The sequence below is a fragment of the Triturus cristatus genome, chromosome 5_2 (genome assembly GCF_964204655.1).
Source record: "Triturus cristatus chromosome 5_2, aTriCri1.1, whole genome shotgun sequence".
Classification (NCBI taxonomy): Eukaryota; Metazoa; Chordata; class Amphibia; order Caudata; family Salamandridae; genus Triturus; species Triturus cristatus.
This window is the reverse complement of record NC_140588.1, coordinates 453305356-453332416: the sequence shown is the minus strand read 5'-3', so window position 1 is coordinate 453332416 and position 27061 is coordinate 453305356. Positions and strand designations below refer to the sequence as shown.

The 27061-nt window shown below is 44.7% G+C and overlaps 1 protein-coding gene across 6 annotated transcripts in view; it reads left to right on the top strand.

Annotated features, from left to right (window-relative positions):
• The window catches only part of HECW1 (HECT, C2 and WW domain containing E3 ubiquitin protein ligase 1), a 979761-nt gene that overhangs the window by 453586 nt on the left and 499114 nt on the right, over positions 1-27061 (top strand). For 5 of the 6 annotated variants that reach the window (XM_085607418.1, XM_085607421.1, XM_085607420.1 and 2 more), the window contains one exon: positions 13944-14262. In XM_085607418.1, the coding sequence (XP_085463544.1) occupies positions 13944-14262 (319 nt within the window). Of the gene's footprint in view, positions 1-13943; positions 14263-27061 lie in introns of those variants that run through there. The other variant, XM_085607422.1, reaches the window with a different exon arrangement.

Here is a 27061-nt window from a genome sequence, read left to right as displayed (position 1 = left end):
ATATCCGCCCACCCAATTTAGATGGGCGGACATGTGGTCATTTTTTTGCTGTTCCTTACCACCAGGTAAGACCTGGCGACAAGGAACAATAAAACAATTATAATGCTCCCCTTGCCATGGGAGAAGTCTCCCATGGAGAGGGGAGTATTACTTTTTTTCTTTTTAAAAAGAAAATCCCTTTTCAGGATTCTCTTTTTGAAAAGAAACAAAGAATGGTATTTGCTGGATGGCCGCTTCCTTCTGATGCAGCCTCGTAGAAAACAGTAAATGTATTGACAGGAAGCGTCATAACGGCGGTTCCTGCCAATGTCTTTATAAATGACCGCGAGGTAGGTGGACAGTTTTCAATCTGGAGTGCGGAGAAGTCACGGCCTGGCGGATGTAAAGTCCTCTACCAGGCCAATGGGAATACTCCATCCGCCAGAATATAATTTAGGCCCAATGTCCTCTAATGTAGCTTTTCAATATAATTTGAAGATTAGAATGAAAGCTTAAATTCATATCATTGTTCTGATGATAGCCTAAAAGATCACCTATTTCTTACCTTTACCGGTATGTGAATCTGAAACATAGTTTTGTTGTCAATACTATCTGCAGACACTAGTGGATTCTAAGATCTATAAAGTCTTTATTCCTCTTTACACTAGTGGTCTTCTATTCCGGATCATGTTAGGATACCAGAAAAATCTACCATGTGAATAGCAAATATGTATTTTGTCTAATAACAGAATACAAGATGTTGACCATATGGTCAGTTTGCACAGTTCACTATCACTAGACAGTATTACTTATGCAAATTGCTGTTGACCTAAATATAGGAAGGCAAATGAAGCACTGAAACAAGTGAATTCTCTAGAAACATTTAAGCAGAATGTATTTAGCTTTTTAGAGATTCACATGTATATATTGGATGCCATGAATGTATTAGTAAATATGTTAGCTCTTTATAAAGGCTTTTAGCAGAACCTAAAATAAAATTGAAAACATCGTCAACATGTTATTTTGCCAGCCAAAGGTCTACTTCTACTTGCTTTCTTGACTGGTAACTCGATTTTCACTAGTTGTCTTGCCAACTTACTATCTGCTTCTACCTTCAGTACATCCAGTAATGTAATTGAAACATGAAATCCAGACTAAATTTATGTTAAAAGGTTTTGGCTTAGCATGTGAAGGGAGCTTCAATTATTTATAGTGGTAGGGTTTATTTTTCTTAAACATATAGCTCGGACTGACATAAAAAGATTTTGAAAAGATTTAGGGGCAGATTTACAAGCCCCTTGCGCCTCTTTTACGCCGCCGTTGCGTCACTATTGTGACGCTGCGGCGGCGCAAAACCAGCGCCATGCTGCGGGGTATTTACAACGTGACGCATATGGGAGATGCTTCACGTTGTACGGCCCTGTGCCAGAAGTAGGTGTTCCTGCAGGGGGGGGGGCGTTCCGTCGCAGGAACGCCTCCTAAAAGTGGCTGAGTGAAATCTACAAGATTTCACTCAGTCACTTTTGAGCCCATGCTGCATCAAATCCCTGCACCTGCTTGAAGCAGGCGTAAGGATTGACGCAGCATTGTAAAGATAGGGCAACCCAGAGCCTTGCTGGAGGTGCGTCGCGCTTGCGTCGCAACTCCAGCAATCCGCTGCCTTTATGGCACAGATGCGTCACCCATCTGTCAGTTTTTTGCCCCATGGTGCGCCGCATTGTAAATGCGGCGCATCCATGGTGGCGGAGCCGTGACGCACAATAACTGGCGCATCCCTGCTGATATACAGGGATGCGCCAGTTATAACTGAATTACTGCCCATATAGTTGTTCGTTACAACAAACAAATGATGGACGGAATGCTGACAATGCAGACATTCTCCCCCAGTCAAGAGATCTGGGTTAAATCCATCGTTCTTTTGCCCACTACACCACCCCAGTTTAGACATGGCCATATGCAAATCAGTCTTGACCCTGTGCCTCATGGAAACAGTCCAGCCCGAACTGCCAAGCCATGTCTTCCCTGAACCAGAATCAAGCATCCTAGGACCGGTTTCTGGCTATCAGCCGTCATCAGCCAGGATAGCTTGACTCCAGTGGCGTAGTGAGCACGGGTCCCACGTCTGGGAATACCCATCCCACTTAGGGCGAAAAGCGTTACAACAAACAAATGATGGACGGAATGCTGACAAAGCAGACATTCTCCCCCAGTCAAGAGATCTGGGTTAAATCCATCGTTCTTTTGCCCACTACACCACCCCAGTTTAGACATGGCCATATGCAAATCAGTCTTGACCCTTGTTCTGCATTCTGTCCATCAATTGTTGTTTTTGCATATAGTTGTTCGGGCGCATCTCAAGAAATATGGCCATGCTCACGATGGCAACATTAGGTTTTAAGGGAAACTAGAAATAGTTTACTCATGCCATGTTTGGCCATTGTATGAGATCAAAACATGTTTATTAGTTTTTTATAGAAATGTAACACAATTATAAGCATATGTCCTATGCACTGTGATAGACAGGAACGTCTCTGGAGGACTAGTTGGGATTTGCGTGAGAGGGATAGTCATAAAATCCTCCTAAGGAACTATAAGACGGAGGTGATAAGAACTAAGCAAGAGTACTTTACTTCTCTTACCTCCTCACTCTCTTCGCCGAAAGAGCTGTTCAAGATCGTAGACACGCTTACATCATTGAAGGTGCCTGATCCCGTTGTCAGCTCACAGCAGCTCTGCAATGATGTTGCACAATTTTTTCAATCTAAAATTGTGGACATATATTCGGCACTAGAGCTTCAGAGGTCGGCACTATCTACCTCTACATGCTTATCTGTCTCATCGCTAACATCACCCGAGGAGGTGCTTTCAGCGTGGTTGTCCAGCTTTCCACCCCTCTCCCTTCAGGAACTTGAAGTCCTCCTGATCAAGACTAGGTCGGGGTCTCCTCTAGACCCTTGCCCCTTGAAACTCCTTAAACAATGTAAGGAGATTCTTCTGCCTCCGTTATTAGATATCATCAACAGGGCAATGAGGGATGGGACTTTCCCCTCACAATGGAAAAGAGCGGTGGTTAAACCTTTGTTAAAAAAGCCCACATTAGACCCGGGGGCTCTCAAAAACTTCCGCCCCATTTCGCTGCTCCCAGCCCCTGCAAAGATGCTGGAAACCCATCTCAACCAGCATCTTGCAGCCTTTCTGGAAACTTCTGGCCTTCTGGATCTCTCGCAGCATGGATTTCGGAGAGAGCATAGCACGGAGTCGGCCCTTACCATTGTGCTTGACAACATCCGCACTAGAGTAGATAAGGGCCAGACCACTCTCCTTATCCTGCTAGATCTCACGGCTGCGTTTGATACCCTGTCTCCCTCAGTGTTAACATCTAGGCTGAGGGAGATAGAGGTGGAGGGGCCCGCACTTAGTTTGCTGGCCTCTTTTCTCGGCCAGAGGGAACAGAGAGTTAAGCTGGGGGAGTTCCTATCTCCATCCCTTCCAGTGCATTGTGGGGTCCCTCAGGGGTCGGCATTAAGTCCGACCCTTTTCAACATCTATGTGACCCCACTTGCCAGGCTTATTAGATCGTATGGGATGGAGGTAGTCTCCTATGCCGACGACACGCAGATATTTATGTCTATCGCCCAACCTGTCATCTCCGCTGCCTCCAATTTTAGACACTGTATGGAGGCAGTTGCTCAATGGATGATTTGCAATTCATTGAAGCTTAATGGCGAAAAGACAGAAATTCTGGTGTTCGGAGGAAAGGAGGACATTTGGTCGGCGGAATGGTGGCCTACATCGTTGGGCGTGTGTCCGACACCCACTACCTTGACCAGGAACTTAGGAGTCATGATTGACCCTACCCTGGGGATGGGTCAGCAAGTAAAGAGGACTATCTCCACATGTTGGGGCTTACTAAACATCTTGCGGAAGATCAAACATTATCTGTCCCTTCAAGCCAGAAAGCAAATTGTAATTGCATTAATAGGCTCAAGACTTGACTATTGTAATGCCTTATATTTAGGCATCAACAAGGGTCTGTTAATACGACTTCCAATGGTGCAGAATGCCGCCGCCAAGTTTGTACTGGATCTACCTAAGCAGGCTTCTGCTTCGGCTGCTAGAAAGACACTGCACTGGCTTCCAATCGAGGCCAGGATTTCTTTTAAGTCCCTATGTTTGATCTATGGGGCTTTGGCTACTAACAGATCTGGAGGCCTAAGGGACCTGTTGGCCCCTTATACACCTTCCAGAACTCTGCGCTCCGCCAATAAATCCTTGTTATCAGTCCCCCGTGTTCGTAGAGCCAAGTGGGGTGGCAGAGCTTTTTCAACTTTGGCTCCAAAGCTGTGGAATATTCTGCCAGCTGAGATCAAATCCCTTCCCTCAAAGCAAGCCTTTAGGAGGGCTCTCAAGACGTGGCTATTTGCTAAAGCCTACCCTTAGTTCTGGATTTGCCTTTTATGATTTTCTTTGGTTAGGCGCCTTGATGCCTTCGGGCTTAGTTGCACGTTTATACATTTTATTTAATTCATTCATTCATTCATTCATTCATTCATTCATGAGTGTTTCACGGCCAGAGTGTCTGAAAACTAGGGGTGGGCGGTAAACACTGTTACGCCGATTGGAGTTCATGTGCTGAGTTTTGTCCGCTCCGCTTGGAGTGCGGAGTTCTACAAAAACTCTGCCAACTGCAGTGTGGTGGAGTTTTTCACTTGTGTGTCTCACTAACATTAAGTAGGTGAGTGAGAAAAAATAAGGGCTAGACTGCCTCCCGGAGATATTTCTCAACTCAGGTCACTACCGCTAGTGTTGAGAAAGTTTCCGCTGGTGTTGCAAAAGCTGCTGCGTAAGTAGAAAATCTACTCGAGCAGCAGAAAGAAGCAGCACCCTCTGGCACACCACATGGTGCCATTCAAGCTGATTTTACAGCGCAGGACAAGTTCCCAGCACTAGAAATCAGCACAAGCAGCATGATGGACTGGAATTGTGCCGCTCGCGGAACTCCACAGAACCTCATGGAATTTTTATATAACTCTGTGGAATTCCGCAGAGTAAAACTCCACAAGTTCCCCCCACCCCTACTGAAAACTTTAGAATTATGTTGAAAGTTTTTTGCCTGAAATTATATACTTCCTTCATTTAATCTGGAAGAAAACAAGCATTACCACTGGCAGTAGGTCTGGTCTATTACTGAAAGTGCCTCCTCGATCACTGATGAATTTAGGAACTTAGTAAGTCATCCTGCATGCATTCAGTCACTCATCCTTGCACTCATACATGCATTCATCTACCCACTGGCTCATTCTTGCATTCACTCACTTTCCCATACACAAGAAAACAGGCATGCAAACTCCTGCAAGCATAAGAAAGAGAAATAAAAGAATAAACGTAGAAAAATAAACCATGCTGCTACAGAAACGTGGTGGACTTATTCTTGCAATACAAAAGTGTATCATTGTTTTAAAGTTCCATATAACTCCCATGTTTAGAAGCAACGTAATGACCATCTTTGAGAGATAAATAGGTGCGACTCCTCCGCTATGATGGAGGAGTGTCGCCCCACAGCTGCAACCCAGCAGAGGCTACAGTGAAAAAGAAAATGATAATAAAATAATCTTGTAATCATTTTCTTTTTCACCATTGCCCGCAGCTGGGTAGCCAAGTCAAGGCTGGGCCATCCTCCTGCGCTTCAGGAGGAAGAGTTGTGGTCACTACTAAGTGTGCAGATCGGTTTGGCTGGCCGTTTTAGGCTGGCCAAACTGACATGCGCACTTGGCATTTTTCCACTCGGCTGTGTTGTACAGCCAGGTGGAAAAAAGCCACAGGCTCCCAGGCACTGTCTGAGTGGCAAAGCAGGCCACTCAGACCAATCCCAGTGCTGCTCTCATGCTATTCCCAGCATGAGAGCAGCGTTGGGATTGGCATCTGGGAGCTTGCGTAGTGTGCGCCAGTGAAGGATCGGGAGAGGAGGAAGAAGGAGCCGACACACCGTCAGGTAAGTTGTATTTTCTAGAAAAAAAATGTAGATATATATTTTCTAATATATTTATGCCCCTACCCCACCTTGTTGCCCTACCTAGTCGCATCGGGAGTAGCCGTCACAGGTGGAAAAAATATGATTTCTTAATATTTTTCTTACATTTTACTCATACATTCGTTCATTTTATAGATCATGGAATATTGAGGCAGCTAGATGCAAATACTAACATTTCAGGGAAAAGCTGCAGATGTGAAATACAATAGTGATTGTGACAAATATATATGCATTCATTACAAAAGTCTGTCTTTATATCAATTTCGCATTGTCGATGTTTCGAATGAGAGTAAGTAAACTAGAACATTTTGAAACATAATAACCTTGTGTAACAGAGGGGGATGAGAGAGAGATACTGACTAATGTATTGATCTTAGTTAGTCATGGATGAGAAGAGGGCAGCTGTGCCGTAATAGGTTGCAAGTGATTAAGCTACAGTTATATGAACGTTTAGGGATAGGTCATAGAGAAATCACTCGCATGGAAAATATGATAAAAAAAATAGACTGTGTGCGCAGTCAGGCATTTGTTTGTGTGGCAATGTTAAAGTGTTTTGATAAGGTTTGGTCAGAAATTAGCTAAAGGGTGTTTCGGTTGATGCAGGTGTTGACTGCACTCAATTGGGTTGTAGTTGGTCGGTTGCGTATACTCTCTGGGGGTTGGATATCATCTTTAAGTAGAGTCTTGAAGGCAGTGGCCAGCGCATCCCAGTTGAGTGGCAAGGGTTATTTACTGAGCTCTCTGGCTTCCTCCCATCTGAGGGCTGTACTGTCAGATTTAACTCTCAGAAACAACTGAGCGATGCCACACCGCTGCTGGAGAAGTGGTGCAGGCTTTCTAGCAATGGCATATACAGAGCTAAGTCTAGGAAGTGAGCCAATGCTTTGTGCTTTTTTAGAGCATTTGAATAATCCAAGAGCACAATTTTCTCAGCTTTGTAAATTATTAAGTCTGGATAGCTGACTTAGCAGCCCTGTTAGTGTGGTCCAGAAATGAGCCAGCACTGGACATTCCCAGAACATGTGCCGCATTTAGCTGCCAGCATCTCTGACAGGATGCATTAGCTCCAATGAAAAGTTTGTTCATCTTTCTGGGGATAAAGTATGCCCTCTGTATTATATAGAATTTGATTAGCTTAAACCTAATGCTCCTGGACACAATAGAGGAATGTACTAGTATGTGGTCCCATTCGGTATCATTGAGTTCTCCTTCTTAGCTCTGCTTTTCATGTGTTGCGCAGATCATCCAGGGGAAACATTGGGTTTGTGGCAAGTGCTTTGTCAGCTTTTGCTAGCCATTTGATGAGGTGATGCCCATTGCCCATGGCATGTATTGTTTGTGTGACCGCAAACAGCAGGGTTTCTTAGGTTGTAATGTGCCAGCAACATAGCAATGTGTAGATTAAGGCATTGTAGGTCAGGAACCAGCCCTGTGAAATGCCAAACTGGTCAGCGAGTTCCTCAAAGGTTAGTAGGTGCTCCTCTTGGAAGACGTCGCCTAGAGGTTCCATCCCAAGGACATAGCAATGTGTGAGACTGGAGAGGGTTATTCCATCTCCTTTGTGGAGCAGGATTGATACAGGAACTGCTGGTGCATATGGAAATATCTGAAGAGAAAGACGTAGACTTGGCAAGAGCATTAGTAAATGACTCATATTAGCCAGGTGAGCAGCCAGATAGTGTGCCCTGCTGAGCAGAAACACTGGAGTGCTCTGGATAAAGGTCATGGGGTCAGTTCCATAGCAGTGTTGTCTAGGTACACACCAGAGTCTCAACAGCAGAGCCTTTGAAGCTGGGGAGCAAAAAAATTGTGTTCAAAATTTGGTACTCCTAGTTCTTCAGCATCTGTGGGCTGCCGGAGCTTAGAGAGTGCTACCCTGTACCGCCCGTTGTGCCAGATCAGGTCTCCTAGTACAGCATCCAGAGATGTGAAGAACTTAGTGGTCAGTGTTGGACCTGACATCCTTGGCTTGGTTTTCCCCCAACTTTTTGCTTTCCATCCTACTACTAGTGGACCTGCTGTGGCAACAAATGATGAACGGAATGCTGAATGAATCAAACATTCAGCCCAGTCAAGAGATCTGGGTTAAATCCATCGTTCTTTTGCTCGCTATGCCACCCTAGTGGGCCTGCAGCACTGATTGTGGCACTCACTTCAGTAGCTATTTAAAAATGTCTCAGGTCAGCTATTACAGCCTGTGAGTGCAGTTTTAAACTGTCAATTCGACCTAGCAAAGGACACCATTTACCAGCCCTAAGCATTCCTTTGTAATACGCATAAGTCACACCTAGGGTAGGCCTAAAGTAGCAAAGATGACAGGGTGCAGTGTATTTAAAAAGTTGGGGTCTGTACTTATAACATTTACATGTACTGGTAGTGAAAAACTCTTAAATTCGCTTTTTACTGCTGGAAGACCTACCACTCCCACGGGATAGTATTGGGTTCCCTTATTACATTTAATAAGTGGTAACTTACAATTGGGGGCAGATCTAAATGTGGCGTTTGGTGTCTAAAGGATTGTAATTTAAAATCTTTTTAAATTGTAAAGTCAAATTTTGAGCCGCAGTTCTAAAAATGGCACTTTTAGAATGTTGTTGTTTTGTTGCCCCAACCATTTAGTGCCTGCAGCCTGTATTCTGGGTAACATGACTAGGTGTAGAAGGCAGTTGGTCTTTGTGTATTACTCTCAAACAGTGAGACAAAGGGGAAAAGCTGCTGGCAGGATGGTCCATCTCTTACATGATGGGGGTATTGTCACCTACCACACATGGACACCACAAAGCCTCTGTCTGAGCACATTCACATAGGGTTTGACACTAGTCTTTTGGGGCCCCAGACAAGCTGGGGTCAGGGCAGGGCAGGGAGACAGGAAATTCCAAGCACCTCTGTGCGTGGAAACCTTCAGAACCTTCTTCTGTTTCTCCTACTTCACAGTTGGCAGCAGGTATAAATAAAGGTCCTTTAGACCCAACTCTTTAATACACATCTGGACCTGTGGGAGACTCAGAAAAGGATTGCTGTGCTGCTCTGCAAGAAGGGCTGCTACTCTGCTGCTCTGCTCCCCTGCTCCCCTGCTCACCTGCACCCCTTCTCCCCTGCTGCCTGAGTTAAAAGGACTGGACCTGCATCTTAAACCCAGGACCACGAGAGTGACTCCAAGGGCTAGTTGGCTAGCCTCCAGATCAGAGCCTCCTGGTCAGAAAATTCTCCAACCTCCTGATATCCAACAGCTGGACTCTGTCTGCTGTGAGTCTTGCCCCCCAAGTGGTTCCACCCCACTCCTGGGCCCATGGAAGTGGACCTGAAGGTGCTAGCCAGCCCTGCTGTGGTCCAAGCAGAGCCAATGCAGTGCAACGCATTGCCTCGCAGCCCCACATCGGAACTGTCGCTGTGCAAGGCACCCCTGAATCAGGACCTTGCATCACATCCCTGCAACTCCTTGAAACTGCCGCTGTGCAATGCATACTCAATGCAGGTCCTCGCATTGCAGCCCCACAGATCCCCAGAATTACCACTGCACTATGCATCCTTAACGCAGGACCTTGCATGTCTTCAGAACCTCTGCTGCTTGATGCATCCTTGACGCAGGACCTTGCATCACAGACCCGCAACTCCCTGGAAGCACCACTGCACTATGCATCTTCAATAAAGGACCTTGCATCCCAGCCCACAGCCCATCAGAACGGCCTCTGCACAATGCATCCCTCACACAGGATCTCACAATTCTCCGCCGCCATGATTTAAGGTACTTTATTCAGTGGGCCTAGCTGGTTCCCTGTATCCGTCCCACTCTCGATCATGGTTGGCCTGAACTTGTGACTTTGTCCCGGTGTAGTGAGACCAGAAAGCCACAGTTGATGCTTTGTGCTTCTAAGCTCTGTTTTTACCCACATTTTTAAATTGCAAATCTCCGGTTCTACTGATTGGACTTTTCTCGCAATGGTCCCAAATAAATTATTACATTTTACTCAGTTTTTCCTAAATTGGTGTAGGATTTTTCTTGTTTTGTGTTTTCACTTTATTACTGTTTGAATATTCACACGTTGCCTCTAAGTTAAGCCTGACTGCTCCTGTTTCAAGCTACCAAAGGGTTAAGCCCAGATTAATTTGAGGTTTGCTTATTTTCTCCCTGACGGAGATTGTGGTTGTTGCTTGAATATAGTTTCATTCCTCTCAACCAATAACCCAATTTCCTACATTCAGGTTGTTAGACCTGGCATCATTGGCATGAGTCTCTCCTCCATTTTTTTCTGTTTGCCTCCTCTGTTTACGATGTTTTTTGCTGGATTATTGCTTTGGGCACTGTGCCACTGCTGATCAGTGCCACAGTGCAAGTGCTCCCTACAGCTGGGGCTACCCTTGTGTCCCTGGGAGACAAGGAGATGCAGCCCAAAGCCCACATGCCTTCAATTACTTCCAGGTTTAGGCAGTGGGTCATAATTGAGGGGCAGAGGGTGGAACCTCTGAAGGACACATGAGCAAGTTCTACTACTGTCAGGTTTCATCAGGTGTCCTCAGAGCAAGTGATACTCAATACATTCCTCCAGGTTGAAGTAGCACACAAACAGGAGAGCCCCTACCCTGTAGCTCTGCTTTCTGAAAGTTGCAGTGAGCCCTTCCATGCCTGTGGACTGTCTGCTGGGAAATGATCTGGAATACACTATCTTGAAGGAATTGGAGCTCAGGCCACACCTGGAAATATTGGGGTTGCCTGAGCGGATCTGTATGACCACCAGGTCCATGGCTGCCCAGAAGGGGAGTCAAGGAGGTTTGGAGCCTGGAAAAATGGCCCAGACAGCTGCCAAGAAAGGGAAGGTTAAGAGTTGTGGGAAGCCAACTCCTGGTGACCCACTGTACAGATAAAGGGATGCCAGAAGAGACCTTCCAGAGCTTACTGGAGAGAACATTGCCTCCTTTGGTGACCGGCCTGAAATTGCTGGAGGGCAAGTAGAGGGTGAATCCACCAATAAGGAGTTATGTAAGGCACAGAGAGAGTGCACAACCCTGGAGGACATGAGGCATCAGGCTAAAACCCAGGCAGCTTGTGATACCTCTGGAGATTAGCTCATACTGTGGGAGAATGACCTCCTGTATAGTGAGCCTAAGGAACCTATGAATGGGGCACCACATGTGTTGGTAGTCCCCCACTGCTATGGGGCATTCCTGCTGGGGATGGCTCCTGTAATTCCCCTGTCATGACATCTGAGGCAGGACAAGACCATTGCAAGGCCTGTCTCCCCTTTTTATTGACCCCAGATGAAGATATTCTTAGATACATTCTGCAGGATTTGTCTCACCTGCCAGGCAATTGGGAAACCAGGAAAGCTAAAGGCTCCCCTGAGTCTCTCATCTGTCATTGGCACCACCTTTGTTCATGTGCGACATCAATACTTTACAAATTGCCCCTAAGTTAAGCCTGACGGCTTTTGTACCAAGCTGACAGACGGATAAGCACAGGTCAATTTAGTGACTTTTGTGGTTCATCCTGACAAGGATTGGGACTGTTGCTTCAACAACCTAATTTCTCACAGCACCTTATTTCTTTTAGTTTTTGGGGCAACATGCAGCCCCTCTTCTAGTCCCTGTAGTGATGAATTGATATTGAGAAACAGAGTTAGGAAAGAGGCAATGATATCAGTGTTTTTCACCAAACAATTTAACATTAGGGGGCCTATTACGATGTCAGCTGGAGTTGCCACCAGATGACACTGTCTTGGACCTCGGACCAACTGACCTGAGGTAGGCGGTTCCAACCACCTATTTACGATGCAACCAAACACTGTTCTGTCGGATTCCCACTGTTCTCTATGGGAGCTTGTGTTACGGCCGGTTTACAGGCTTCTATGGAAAAATGGGTGAGTGTGTAAAACCCTGCCCCTGTGGCAGGCACCACATGGTGCCTGCCACAGGGTGCAGGGTTTCAAAGGGGGGTACCCCCTCGACCACCACTAGGCATGGGGACCCTGTTAAGGGCCCCCAATGTCACTTTCTAACAGCCTTTCCGTGTCGTAAAGGCCGGCACTAAAAGGCTGTGAAAAACTGACATCATAATCCCGATGGCAGAAACGCCGTCCATAGGAGATTGTGGTGTGGTTCCGACCGACAGGAATACTCCAAGAGCCGGTTGGAACCGGGTTAGAATGACCGGCCGGTATACGTTCCGACTGCCGACATCATAATTGGGCTGTCGGACCTTCAGACCGACATCGTAATCGGCCCCTAGGGATTAATCCATCCAAGATCTTGAAATGCATACTGGATGTCTCATTTTACTTCTCCTTTCTATCCAATAAATGAGAATATTTACACATTATATTTAGAGCAACCGGTTAAATGGCATGGATTTTATTTAAAATGTTTACATTCAGGTCTGTAAACATCTTATTTATTTATCATTGTATTGTTAGTTTATTTATATTTATTGTTTAGGCGGTGAAGAAATAAAGTTGTAGGTAGCATATATTATCATTCTATATTATGATTCACAGTTTAATATCTGTATCCTTTTAATATACCAAGAAGCCGTACTCTAATATATAATACACTCACCTGAAGACATAAAACACAGATGCAAAAAACATGCAAATCTACACCCACACACATACTCCTTCGCATGAGTTTAGATTTACAAGTTTTCGGAATTCACCACGAGCACTACTGGGAATGTCATGGGAATGTGTTCCAGAGTTGCTATTTCCCAAATGAAGAGTTTTGTGCAGAGTATCGAGTACAACTCTGCTTTGGGAAGCACTAGGTAGCAGAGTCAGTCGTGGCCGGCATGACTCGCGGGTGGGGGCGGGGGGTTGCGCAGGGAGGGGGGGGTTAATTTAGTTTTAAAAAAAAGACATTTAAAAAAACTTGCCTCCGCTTCAGGAATCCCACGTCGCGTCTCCAGCTCAGTGCTCACAAGAAGCAGACAGCCTCCCTCTCCTCCCCTAAGCCAATCACAACGCTCTAATGGCAGCATTGTGATTGGCTAGGATGCCGTCCAGCAGCCTGCATGGAGAAAACGGAGAGTGCTATGTCTGGTTTGGTCGGCCCTGGGGCAACCAAACAGTCAGCGCCTATAACATGGGGCTAGCCACTCTGTTTTGGTCGGCCCTGGGGCCGACCAAACAATCAGCACCCATAACATTGGGGTAGCCACTCCTTCCCGACCCGTCCACCCACCCATCCCAACCAGGCATACCCTTCTTCTGCTTTCTCGCAGTGCGAGAAGCAGAAACGTAAAATGGTATTCATACCATTTTACGTTTCTGCTTCTCACACTGCGAGAAAGCAGTGGGGTGACGCTGCTATGCCCACGTGGAGGAGCCGCCCCTGAGCAGAGTGTAAATGTGTATTGGTGAAAGGTGCTAACGCACATTTTCTTTTTCCCAAAGGGAAACGTGTAGTGAAAAGACACCTTCCTCTATGCCCCCACGAAGCTTGGAGTGCTCCTTTTCTCTTGTGACCCTCAATGGGAATTCACTCCATCTCTTTGATGGCGTCAATCTTCAACCATTTCCAGGGTGGGAACATGTAGGAGAGAAGTTTATGAGTGCTCACTAACTCACAAATGTGTGGGTGCTCACAAACCTAAACATGCTCAGGAAAGACTACTCACCACCCCATGTAGTCATGGTGAAAATTAAGCAGTAGAAAAACAGTAACCCCTACTATGTGTCCTTTTATGAGTTAAATGGCTTTGTGAATTGGCCCCTAGCTGTTCTTATGACGCTAAACTAATTCTTAAGTGAATTTTTCCCAATGTTCTCATTTTATACCAAAGAGTGATTTTTTGGGGGATATATGTGATTCATGCTGCTTTGCGTTTGGGTGGAATATTAAGAATTTTTTCTAAAATATTTCTCTAAAGTTTTATTAATTTATTTAATATTGACTCGTTTGCATAATACGTGCTGAATAGTGTTTTTCAATTCCTGCTTTACAGAATTTGTACCAGAACAGGTTCTTGGGCCTGGCTGCCATGGCATCCCCTTCCAGAAATTCCCAGAACAGGCGCCGATGTAAAGAGCCCCTCAGGTACAGCTACAACCCTGAACAGTTCCGGAATGTGGACATCAGGAACTCCCACCAGGCCACCATCCCACGTTCCACCAGTGACACAGACCTGGTGACGTCAGACAGTAGGTCGACCCTCATGGTCAGCAGCTCTTACTATGCGATTGGAAACTCTCAGGACCTGGTGCTCTGCTGGGATATAAAAGAAGAAGTGGACGCCGGTGACTGGATTGGAATGTATCTTATTGGTAAGTTCTCATTCACCTGCAATTAATTTTTATAGGACTAGGCAAGCATGTGCCAATGCTCAAAATATTTTATCTTTTTAATTGTAGTGATAATAAATGAGATTAAAGTAATATATTATAACGTATTTTGATTAGAAGCGAGTTACAAGATTAAATTCTACCCAGCAAGGTCTCTCGCAAAAAGGTTCCCAATTCTAAAAACACTGATTCTGAAAAGGTGAGGGAAATATTATTAATGTGTGAAAAATCCCCACTTTCCATGAAAATCCCGATACATGCCACACATCATAAACGTTATTTACGAGTTTTAAGAGAGCTTGATTTACTCAATAAAAGTCCTGCGTATTTTTTGCATCTTTTAAGGAAGTTTGCTCATTGAATAGTTATGAATTTATTTAATAGCTTTTTACCAAACAATCACAACTTATCCAAAAGTTACAAAACTTATTTATGACTTTAAGAACCCATGGAGGCGAACGTGGTAACTAGTGTTTACATAACCTTAGACCTTTTTTCCTTGAAAAGGTTTTGTTCAGTGTGTGTCATGGATTTAAATTCACCAACATGTCAGGGTAGTATTACTGGCATCACGCACAGTTTGACTGTCGACGGCATCACAGGATTGGTACTTGTTCTGCACCCAAACCATCCACCTCCTCCTATTGCCCGTTCAGGGGCTGGGGCTGGATAAAGGGTAAAAACTACATAAAGTAAATGCTCATACAGCTCTGTTCCCTTTGGAATGCTGCCCTGCCCCCATGACCCCCAAGGCCAAGGGTATCAAGATCTGTCAATATGGCATGCCAGGGGCAGCAACTGAATGGTAGATTCCTCCAATTGGTATCCATTGATGGCACTGAATAAATACATCAGTAAACGTAAAGTGTTAATATACCTCAACATTTAGAAAAGTGCTAACGAAGTTATGGTTAGCCTTTATAACTAGGCCTCCCTTCATATCCACCAATCCCTGTCTCTCTTCTCTGAGCCCAGCTTTGACAATTGCTCCGGCCATGTCAGGCATTACTAGCTGGGTATTCACAGGCAAATCGATTTCAATGATCCTGAAGCCTCTCAAAAGATACAAGAGAGAGACCAGTACTGCTATTTTCAACCAGCCTGGACCCTTATCTCTTGGCTGAAAAACACGGGTCATCATCAAACTCCTGCCAAGGGTGGGCGATGGCAAATACCTATGTATTTGGCTTCCAGTATTTTTCCACTGAAAGGCTTTGGCAAAACTTGAGGGTCAGGGCCAAGCTTGCGGAAGCAGAGAGAGCATATTTACCTGAGACGAGCTTATTGGCATTTGCTAATTGTTGCAAAGTGAATCCTATTTAAGGGCCTGATGCTCGCGCACAGAACCTGCAAGGGAAAAGGCCAGGGGCGGCTGGTGACATTTGAACGGGGTGGGGCGTACTATTATTGTCGTACTGCACTGCGGCAAGCAAGCGTGGCGAGCGAGCTCAAACAACCTACGGGGGGTTTGGGGGTGTCGCACCCCAAGAAAATTTTGAAAAAAGAGTGGACAAACTGTGCATTTTTAAGCAAATTTGAGGAAGCAGGAAGGTTAATAAAGCAATTAGTGCTGGGACCTAAACTGCCCTCACAGGCTTATCTACAAGTTCCTCACTCAGGCTATATAGGACTGCACCCGAGAGCCAGTGAATGCAGATTGTCCTTCGGTCTACAATTATTTCTGTATATGAGAGAGAGTGCTGGGTACAGGATGCTCTGATCTGGCAGAGAAAGAATGACTTTGGATGAACTTGGCATATGTGTACCCCAGAGAAGAAGAGTGAGTGCCCAGCACGCCAATGTGTGCAGAATCTGCCTATTTATTCCCCGCTAAGTAGAAGAGAGAGCAGGGCACCAGGTTATCCCAGGAGTTTGAAATACATTTTTATATGGAATCCTGCCAAACACCAACTGATGCTCTTCATCGAAAGGCAGAGTGAGCTCAAAACTCTGTGTCTATCTCAGCCTGTGTGCGCACCTACAAGTACATTCATGCAGCGATGGACCCTTCGCACTGCAAGATTGATGATTCACCTACAGTATGCAATCTACCTTATTTTAAAAAGAGATTGGTCATCAAATCAGCTTCATAATGAACATACGTAGACTATTCGAACGGCTTCACAGCAAACATTCATCATCATCATGCCATTTTACGTGCTCCCATAATTAACACAGACCACCTAAACGGCCCTTGAAATAAGAGCATATGGACGAGCCAACCTCCCATGTAGACCACCAGCTCTCTTTACAAATACACACGTGCAGAGCAAATCCAAGAACAGCGGGGTGAATCTTTGTCAATCATGTTGTCCAGGGTTTCGTCAAATGAAACGCCCCTTATTCCATCTAAGAAAGTGCGTTTTGCATCATTGAACTAAGGGCTGGATTACTTAAAGTGCACTGCTGGTGATACTTCGTACAAAGGCGCCATTCAGTTCATGTTACATTACAAGTGTCGTATTCGCTCCATTTCTTTTTGTCATGATCAACATGCCTTTGCAACGGCAATTATAACTATTCCTATTTTATCTCTGAAGATAGAATATAGAATGTTTTGCTACTTAAAAGATACAAGGGAACGTCAATTTTGTTTTGCTGCAGTGATCGCCACAAAAAGAAATTAGCAAAAAAAAGCATACGTCCCACAATATGTAAAATGATATTAATTAGCATCTCAGGGGAAATTAGCATCTTGATGGGGCCTTTGGTGAGAACGCTTATACGGTATTAATGAATGGCGAGAAGTGTGGTTGGCACTGGCAGTGTCAAAAAATGCCAGCGTCATCCAAAATTACCCACTATCCATATCAGTGAAACTAAATCTATGTCATTTGTGGTAAAGAAAAATAAATACAATAGCAGTGTGGGGAAATTAGAACATTAAAGTGTTTATGGTTCAAGTAAACATTGTGTATTACACAGGGACGTCTCGAGCTATACTTTCAGTGCCCACTTACAGCAAATTTACATTGAAAGTTAGCAGCTAAAAATCAACTCTACCATGTAATGCCACCAGCATAGCACACAGAACAGAAGACATTGTTTATACCGTCCATTTATAAGCCCTGCCAAATGCTGCTTGCAACAATCACAAGACATCTACACGCAAACCAGTCCCTGGGGCGTTTGCAAACACAGACTGCCAACGACTTGAAGTGGCATTAGGCGCTCCTTAATAATAACTCTGCTTTTTTCCTTTTTATTAACCAATCCGAGATGGGCCGGTAAATTTACAAGTAGTGTGAAAGCGCTTTTATAAAATGTAGCACAAAAGAATTTTTTTTTGCTTAAAAAAAGGCAGATAGGCCTGAGGGCAAGGCAACCTGGCAGGCAGGGGAGATGCAACAAAGCGAGCAGGGGAAGAAGCAGCACGGCCAGCCGGGTAAAAGCCATACAGTGGGTGGTGGAGAAGCAACATGGCGGGCAGGACAGGAGCAACCCATCAAAGAGAAAATATGAGCAAAAGAGAATAACGTGGAGCATGTGTGGAGATGCATATGGGTATTAGAAAGCAATGTGTGCGGGTGGGGGGGGGAGAGGAACATGGATGAGATGGAGCAACTTGGAGAGAAAAGCATGCAAATGAAAGAGTCGGAAACTCGGAAAACACATGCACTTTCTTTTTCTTTTAAGTAGAAGGTTGATGTTAAATATAGCTCCGTGAGGTGGGGGCGCTTCTCGTATCTCGTTGGGGGGCAGGGCTGTGAGAGACAGTCGCGGCTCGCGCACGGGGGGGGGATTGGGGGGGGAATGATATATATATTTTTTTTAAAACGTCCCTCACAGCCGGTCCACGCCATTCTTTGCTTGAGGGTTCCTCACCCCCTCCACCATACTGCTGCTCCAATAAGGGGAATCAAGTAGTACTCACTCACTGTTTTTCAGTCTCGGACCGGTTGAAGGAAGCTGGTTCAAGGAAGGAGGGAAATGGAACTCAGCGCAGGAAGCAGTACCTGAAATCCCGCCTCTTGTCAGGTGACTCTGTATCAAAGTCATCCAGTCAGGGGAGGAGGCGGGATCTTAGAACTAGAAGAATGTTCTCTGAGCTGAGCTACGTGACTACGTCAGATCAGGGCGAGCCGAAAATCCGACCGAAGTCCTGGAAAACCAGCTGCTTCAGGTAGCGCCTGCTTGCCCTCACCACTGCCTCACAGACACACTCTGCACATGCGTGACTTGGGCGTTATTGAAGTCGAACGAACGTCCACCACACGTCACGCGGAGGGTGTGTGTGTGTTTGTACAACAACAAGGCTGGGCTGCACTGCAGTGCTAACACTGTTTCAAGGTGTTGTCTTAGTGTCTTGTCTTCCTCCCTCCGACCCCGATCCTCGTCCGTCCGGAGGCTGGTGGGGCAACGCCCCATTCGCCCCTATGCACCAGCCGCCCCTGGAAAAGGCTCGCTTTATTGTCAGAGACGACTACCCCAGTATATTACGTCATCACGTCAGTCACTGCACGGAAAGGACTTGCCTGGCGAAGGAAGAGGTATTCCTTTCAATGAAAGGTTTTGTGTGCAACTTACAGAAGTGTAAAGTGTGTTTTTGAGTTAAATGTATGTGGATGGAGGAGGTGGACCATTTAAGTTATATACACTGTTTTGGTACATAGGTGTAGCAAACATATGCATTGGCATTCTGTACCATCTGTATGATTAAAGTTTCATTGCATTAAGGGACTGGTGTATGGACATCTATGGCCACCTTTAGCATGCACAGTTGGGCCACAGACAGTAATAGTGTTCTGAAGTGGAAGGCTGAATCCCCAATTGCAATTTAGGACATACAAGGCTAGTTCTTATCAGCCATTAAAATGAGATTATGTGGCTACAGTAATTCCTGTACTTCTTTAAATGGGCAGGATCATAGACCTCAGCTGGATATAATTGTTTGGTTTCCACGCTTGCTTTCACCAGGAACAGCTTTTAGTTTTGGTCTTTGATCAAGTAATCCTCATGTTATGTGTATCTGCAGTGGTAACAAGTTGTGAAGTTACGGAAATGCCCCAAATATTTCCCAAAAAGATCTGAAGTCCCCAACACCTTTGTTTAACAGTAACAAAGCATTTATTTGCCGGAAAATGCCTTGTGTCTTGCCAGAATCAAATAGAATGACTGAAGAAACACTGACATTTCAAGGTCATTGTTTGATGACTTTTCAGTCTTCCTCTTTAAAGTTTATCTGTGACTGCCAAGTAACATACATGAACCTTGATTCACCAAAATGTTAGTGCATCTGAAGTGTTATCAGCACCCTTTCGTATTATCCCTAGTGACATCATAATGCTGACCCTTGCCCCACCCTTAGTCCCTCAACAGCCTTCTATTTGCTGCTCTAATTCAGAAGAAGGACTATTAAGGCCTGTTTACTTGTTGTTCTTGCTGCCATCAGACCAGTGACACCAAGGGCAGTAACAGGGGTACCACATGGCAGTCACTACCTGATATTCTCGCTGCCCCTAATTTTTGCCCATCTAATACACTGGCTCTTTTAAGAAATGCTGCTCTTTAATTGTTTCGTAAATGCTCTTTAACTGAAAATCATTTACCAGAAGTCAGTGTTGTGAGCCGCAATAATTATAATAATGATAATTGTCTATGGAGTGCAATGTGATCTGGTGAATTAGGTGTGACTTGCTGGCGCCTGTGCCTTTTATGTAAAAGTGATGTAACCTCTGGAGGGAGAGAGGCAAAAGATTCCCCCCCCCCCAACATTTCTTGTTATGTCACTGACATAAATAAGTCACAGAATTTGTTGCTGTTACTGTAATTAATGAAATATGGAGTTTATCCTCTAAACTGTATGTATCCTCATATAGAGGCGACCAACCCAAGGCGCAGGAGTTAGTTGGCACAGACTCCTCCAGACCCCACAACATGAGGAGTGACTGTCCTAACTCCACAGCGGCATCCCAGGTCCCCTCTGGAGCCGAGTGCCGCCCGCTCTGGACATTGAGGGAGAGGCCAGCACTGGTGAAAGCCTTTTCTTTTCTCTTGTTTTAAAGGTACATCTCGCATCCACCTCCAGAGAAACAAATAAAATAGTGTTAAAACATACTGGCGAACAGTTACATTGGAAGTGGTTTTAAAAAGACTGGCATGCATTAGATGTAGCTTACAATGAATGTGTGGCAGGGGGTCAGCAGCTGTAGGAGAAGAGTCAAGCATCTCCGCAGCAGCTAATCTAAGCTTAAAAGCATCCAACAGTCAATGCACAAGGTTCATAATGGCCTGAACACTCATAGGCAGCAGCAGGTAGACAGTACTGAACATGTGAGAGTCCTATGTCATCTTGTCAGTATACAAAATATCAATGTATTAACATGCATGTGCTGTCCAGTCCAGATTGGAGGCCCAGTTTGGCTCATTATTCACTTATTCCTTGACTATGTCACACACACTAAGATGACAAGTGAATGTGACAAAACCATGGTGTGCACCTGGACATCAGTTGTAGGTCCAATCATGTCCCTTCCCTTCTCCAGCACTGAGCCAACTCCTGAGCCGGTGTGACAGATTTGCAACCAGTTCAAATAACCCTACATTAGGGATTACAATGTTGGTTAAATGTGTGACAGTGTGATAGGCATATTACCTTGGACATATTACCCTTTGTGTTACGTTAAAAAAAGTGAGATGTCTGACACCATAGCCGACTCAATGCAATTTTTAATGTAACTATAACTTTGTTTTGTAAAAAAAAAAATGTGTAGTGCTTCTACTGTCAGCTCACGTAATGAAATTTGGTACCGTTTAGAAAGAAGAGTTGAAAAGTAACAAATGAGGTTAGAGAGAGTTCACTGTGGTATCAGCATGGTCTGATCTTACTGCAAAACACAAGCCCAAAAGAGTCCTCAACCCTTCAGAATAAAATGAGTATATTCTCAGCAGCTCGCTTTGTCTTTTCTCACCGGCATGATCATGCACTAGCATGTCTCTGCAAAGGCAGGGTGTCTACGGCTACCTGACCCCTGGCCATTAGTCTGCAGCAGTCAGACACCACATTACAATCCTCTAGGTTGATGTATTGAAGTAATGTCTAATCAGGGGAAAAACAAACATTGATAATATGGGGTAAGGGTCCAACATAGAAGGACTGGAGGGGAAGATGGCAGATATGCAACTTTGATAAAGCATTTTTTTGTCTATGATTTTTTTGTAAGTGTTTGCCTGATAATATTCAGGCTCCATATGACACAAGACACTCTTCGAGTGGCAATGTCACAGGCCTCAGCATTGCCTCTCCTCACACTGATTCTCTCCGACTTTCCACTTCCCACCTCACCACTTTCTTCATCAGGGCTATCCACTGCACCCTGGGATGACCCCCACACACCCTAACTTCCATACCATGTGTAGGCTTGCGGGCTCCAACTGTAAACTGAAATCACGGAGTCTGCGGCTAATCCTTGCTTCTCATCTGTTGAATCTTCATGGGGTTGAGCTATGAACCACTCTGCCTGACTCTTGCTTCCTGACTCATGCTGCCTGCCTGACTCTTGCTGCCTGTCTCATGCTGCCTGACTCATGCTGCCTGACTCTAGCTGCCTGACTCATGCTGCCTGACTCTTGCTGCCTGACTTCTACTTGACTGCTGCCAGGCTCAAGCATGACTCCTGTCTTTTGCGTTTCCTGATTGATTTGCTCTTGGACCCTTTTGATATGTTCGTATTTTTGGTTTCCATTTTGCTTCTAAATCAGCAGTGAATGTATCTACTCTGTATACCTTCGGTTAGCCTCAGTGTGTATCCTGTCTGGGACTGTTTCTCAGGCACAGCCTCAAAGGTACTGCAAGGATTAGATTTAGGGCATGCTCAGCGTTAGTTTTGTTTACGAGGATAGAATTGTTGTCTTTTAGGGATTAATCCTCTTCTATGCTATGTGTGTAATTTTTCTCTTTATTTTTATGGACTGTTCCATTTCTGGTACAAAGGGATATAAAAAGAGGTCTGTTTTTTAGAGAGTTCTTGCTCCCTCAGAGAATTCTAATGATCTCATTCCAGCTTGGAGTATTTAAGAATACTAGGCTGGTGATCGCTGATTATGTTGCAGCAACCCGGCATCAGGAGTCTGTTGACTTGACACGTTTGTTTCTCCCTCCTTGTGCAGCTTTTTGTCCTGCGAGCAAAAAGTAAGATGTGGAATGAATTATTCCTTAGAACCCTCGCCCTTGAGCATGCCTATATTCAAACTTGACAGACAATTGTCAATAGATCACAAATGGCGTTTCCTTATTTGTATGTTGTTTTTATACTGCATTGTTACCATGCCAGTGTTATAAAATATTTTAGTGTCCATTGTTCACCCACCAACCCCTTTTCCTTTATCTGTAATCCTATTTCATAGACCTTAGTCATAGCAAAATTACAATCACAGTCAATGCAGTAAAGGTAAAAAAAAAATACCAGTAGATTAATAAAAGGTCGCATATCACAGAAATATACTTCTCAGTACAATATTTTTTAATTGGTTGCATGACAAAATATTGAGGGCAAAGAAAACTGCGATACAGTAATATTGTGTCAAAAATATTAACAACACAAATATTGAGTTTATATATATATGTATGTAAACTTCAAAAGTATAAAACTAAATATTGTGGGCTAGAATATCATCAGAAAGAAGGCAGATAGATAGATAGCATTGCATGTAACTTCAAATAATAATATGACAAAAACCTAAACAAAAAAAAAAGTACATTTATTAAAAATTACATTTCACATCAAAAATATCAAACTAAATTACAAAAAAAATATGATCATAGTATTACTACCTTATAATAAAACCAAAGCTAATATATATGAAATTAATTAAAAAACAATATTTTATACAACTATGTTAAAGAAACCAATATTATATACACTATTTAACATTCCTGCACTTGAGAGCACACCCCTCTAGACCCCTGCTGAACATCGTTATTTATGGCTTTTTGTGCTTATGTATTAGTCCCTGTATGTCTGTTGGTCTCTGTTAGGGAGAGTCTATTTGTTGGACTTTGTGAAAATGGATGTGTTTAGGTGTGTCGGTCAATGTTCATGTGTGCATGCTCTGCTTGTGGGTGACTACGTATGTTGTGTGCCTCTGTGCGCATGCACTATATAAAAGTGGTCCTACTGGATTTGCCAGTGCTTGTTAGTCTATATTGACTCGATGTGTATTTCACATACAGCGGCAGACATCTTCCTAAAAGCCTGAATCATTGAGCAGTCACCCTAAGTGTGAGATGACAATAAATGCTGCATCTTACATTTCAACTACCAGTGATGAGCGTCACACCACCCTGCCTGTTCTTCCGGAGGAGCAGCCATCACAACCTTTTAAGTGTGATAGTCGATAAATATGTGTGCTAGCCAGCCCCCTTCCGCTTTAATTCAGGATCTCTAGTACTTCTCCTCAGGTCTGTCCTCTTGTTTGCAGTTGTTTATTCCAGTGGAAACAGATCTCTTTGAAAAGGAGTTCATCTCACAGGGCCTGAACAAACAGCAGAGCAGCGGACGGCACTGAGCACCAGCAGCTCATTACAGCAGGCGGCTGCTGGGCGCGGATAATCATTAGCGCAGGTTCCATGCTCGCCTTGCCCTACTTCTCCAAGGAGCCAGTGATTGTCTCATCTTGTGGCAGAGCTGATGACAGCTGAGAACAGCGTCAGGGAAAGACAGCGGCTAAAATGAGCAGTCTCTTTCAGATTGAAAATGCTCAAGCAGGAAGATTAGGCAGGGACACAAAACACAAGCACGTCTTGAGCCCGATGTCCTTATCTTTGCTTCTTTTTATATTGTTCAAAAGGATCTGATTGGGATTTTAGAAAGAAGACAACATCCATCCTACAAAGGGACTTAATAATCCTTATCAGGCAGCCTGTTCTCGTTTTGCAAGCAAACCCTTATGTATAATCCTAAACAAATTGCTGAAATGCTGAATTCGTACATTATCTGGACAAGATATGGCCTGTCACAGAATGCGAGACTGCCATAGACTTGAAGGATACGAACGACTTGTCTTGCAAATGCGAGCAGAGGAGCACACGTGATGTCTGTGCGACTGTATAAGATTACGGCCCACACTGTTCATGAGACAGACAATACAATGTTTCCATTCTAATTGTTTATTTGCATCAGAGGAGGGAATTTTAGAAGTTACATATAAATATATATATTTTTTATTTACATGGTTAGTTTTATGGTAAATTGTGGGGTTGGTGTTTCGAGATCACACGCCTTGTCTGCAGGTTGCCTAGTGCTCAAAGAGAGGGTGTGGCATGTTAGGAAATTACACCGCCTCTGGGGCGCGAGTCCCAAACACTTTTCTCGGGGCCTCTGAAAAGCCAGAGTCAGTAGAATTAGATGACAGATGGGTCAGTGTTTGAGTTCCTCCATGTTAGTCAACTAAAAGTGTTGATCATGTAGAGGGCCGACTTTAGGCATGGGAAGGATTGACCCAGGCCAAGGGCGTTTTGCTTAAGATGAACACACAGAGCTTTCCTAGCAAACTGAATTTAATCTCCTCTTTTTTATTGCCATCTACCTGTGTATGTTTCTTAGCTTCATGCCCCTCCATAAATCTACGTGTTCCCTTCGCTTAGTCCTTTTCTTAATTCTTTCAGTTTCCTTTTCCTCTCCTTCTTTCTCCCGCACCCCCAGTATTTCCTTTGTGACACACTACCGCCCATTTTGCCACTCTGGGGCTACATTTCACATGCAGCCTACTTTCCTTCATTGTGCGGGGTGAACATTTTAAAAGGTGCGCCCAGCAAAATGTACAAAAATGCACCGCATTATGATGAAAGCGATGCCCTCGGGGCAGCCGTGAACTCGCACTGCCCCGCGGGCAGCACATTTATGTGAAAAACAGAGCGGCTGCTATGAAGTCGCTCTGTGTTTACACAGTGCAGGCGGGAACCTGCCTCTACTTTTAAAGTGGATTAGAGACCCCATGCAGGCGGATGAAGTCAGTGACTGCACCCGCCTGCAAGGGGATGTCTGGGCGGTCCATGAGACTCCCTTACCCCCCCTCAAGAGGGCTGCTCTCAGGGCGAGCACTGACAGTGCCCCACCTCTAGTGCGCCTCCTGACAGCTTCTGTGCCTCTGCGCCCGCGTCTGTAATATGGCGCGGGCACAGAGGCAAAGGGATTCCATAATTTGCATGAGGCACGCCCCTATGCAAATGAGGGAACTCTCCCTGAAGATAGCGCTGGCGCACATAAAGTGCCAGTACTATCTTCATGAGGCATTCCCTCAAGCGTCTGTGGCCCCTTCTGTAATAACACAGTGCCCTGGGGGCACACAAAGCAGGCGCAAACGGACATACCGGTCACTGCTAGAACCTTGGCAACATTCCTATCTCCCCTCCACATTCTACATTCTAACATTCCTACATTCCTACTGTAACATTCTATTTGGCATATAATAAAACCTTCCCCCTCATAACAAAATGAATTATTCTTGTAGTTCAATATGTAATCTTTGAATTTGCTTGGTATCCTTATCTCCCATGAGCAAGATTAAGTCACCAGTGGCGGCTCCTTTGCTATGGTGGAGGAGCGTGGCCTCTCTGCTTTCAAGCAGTGCGAAAAGCAGAAACATAAAATGATAACTTTCAGTTATTATCATTTTATGTTTGTGCTGCTTTGCGTGTGGGGCTGCTCTGCTCTCAGAGCGGGGCAGGGGAGGAGGGGTTTGCCCACTCCTAAGTTCTCAATGACTGGTTGGTCAGCCCTCTCGGGCCACTCAAACCAGTCATGCACACTTTCGCCATTCTCCATGCAGGTTGCATTACAGACTGTATGGAGAACATGCCCAGGCACCCATTCCCTGGTTGCGCGTCAAACTAGGGCGCTCATAACCAATTACAATGCTGCATTGCAGCGTTGTGATTGGTCGGGGGATCCTGGGTGCCTACCAGTCACAATGCTGCATTGCAGCGTTGTGATTGGTCAGTGGGGGCTGGCTTTGCTTCCTATTCCTCAAGGAGAGCAGGAGCAGAGACGTTGGACCCGGTGGGAAGCAAAGCTGTTTATTATGCGCACTCCCTCCTGCAATCGCGACCCCATCTCCCTACCGCGTGTCCCCCACGCAACCCCAGGCGTCTTCCTCACCACCCGCAAGCCATGCTGGCCGCCACTGTAAGTCACACTGCTGGTGACCTCATGGGCAGCTGTTACAGGTAGCTGAACATCAAACATCATGATAATTCATTACCTTTTCTGGTTGCAACCAAGTTTGCCAGTCAGATTCAGTCTCTACCTGTCTCCTATATTTAATAATATTGGCTTGTATGGGAGAAATTTCAACCACTTGCCTTCTATTCCACCCACCTTTCCCTTCTAATAAAATGGATCCTTTGATTACTTTTACAATTTGGACTGGTACAGAAAACTTTAAATCTCCATTCTTCACTCTTTTAGGATTTTCAACTAAGACCCAATCTCCTACACTAAAATCTTTGTCATAAGAATGGTGTTTCTGATCAAAATACTCTTTCATCTCGGCTTGTTTTAATTCAACTGAATGCTCTCACCCGACTGTCATTTTTTTCATTGCCTGCTTTTCTCGCCAACTAACTTGGAAATAAACTTGTGTGTACTTTGCAACCTCTCAAAAAAGTAAATGGCGCCTCATCTGTGGTGCTGTGGGGAGTAATATTATAATTCCACTCACATCCTGACCTGAGGTTAATGCTGTTTGTATTCCTCTTTCAAAATTCTATTGGCTCTTTCTACTAAGCCATTTGAACTAGGCAAATGCAATGCAACTTTGTGATGTCTTATATAATAATCTT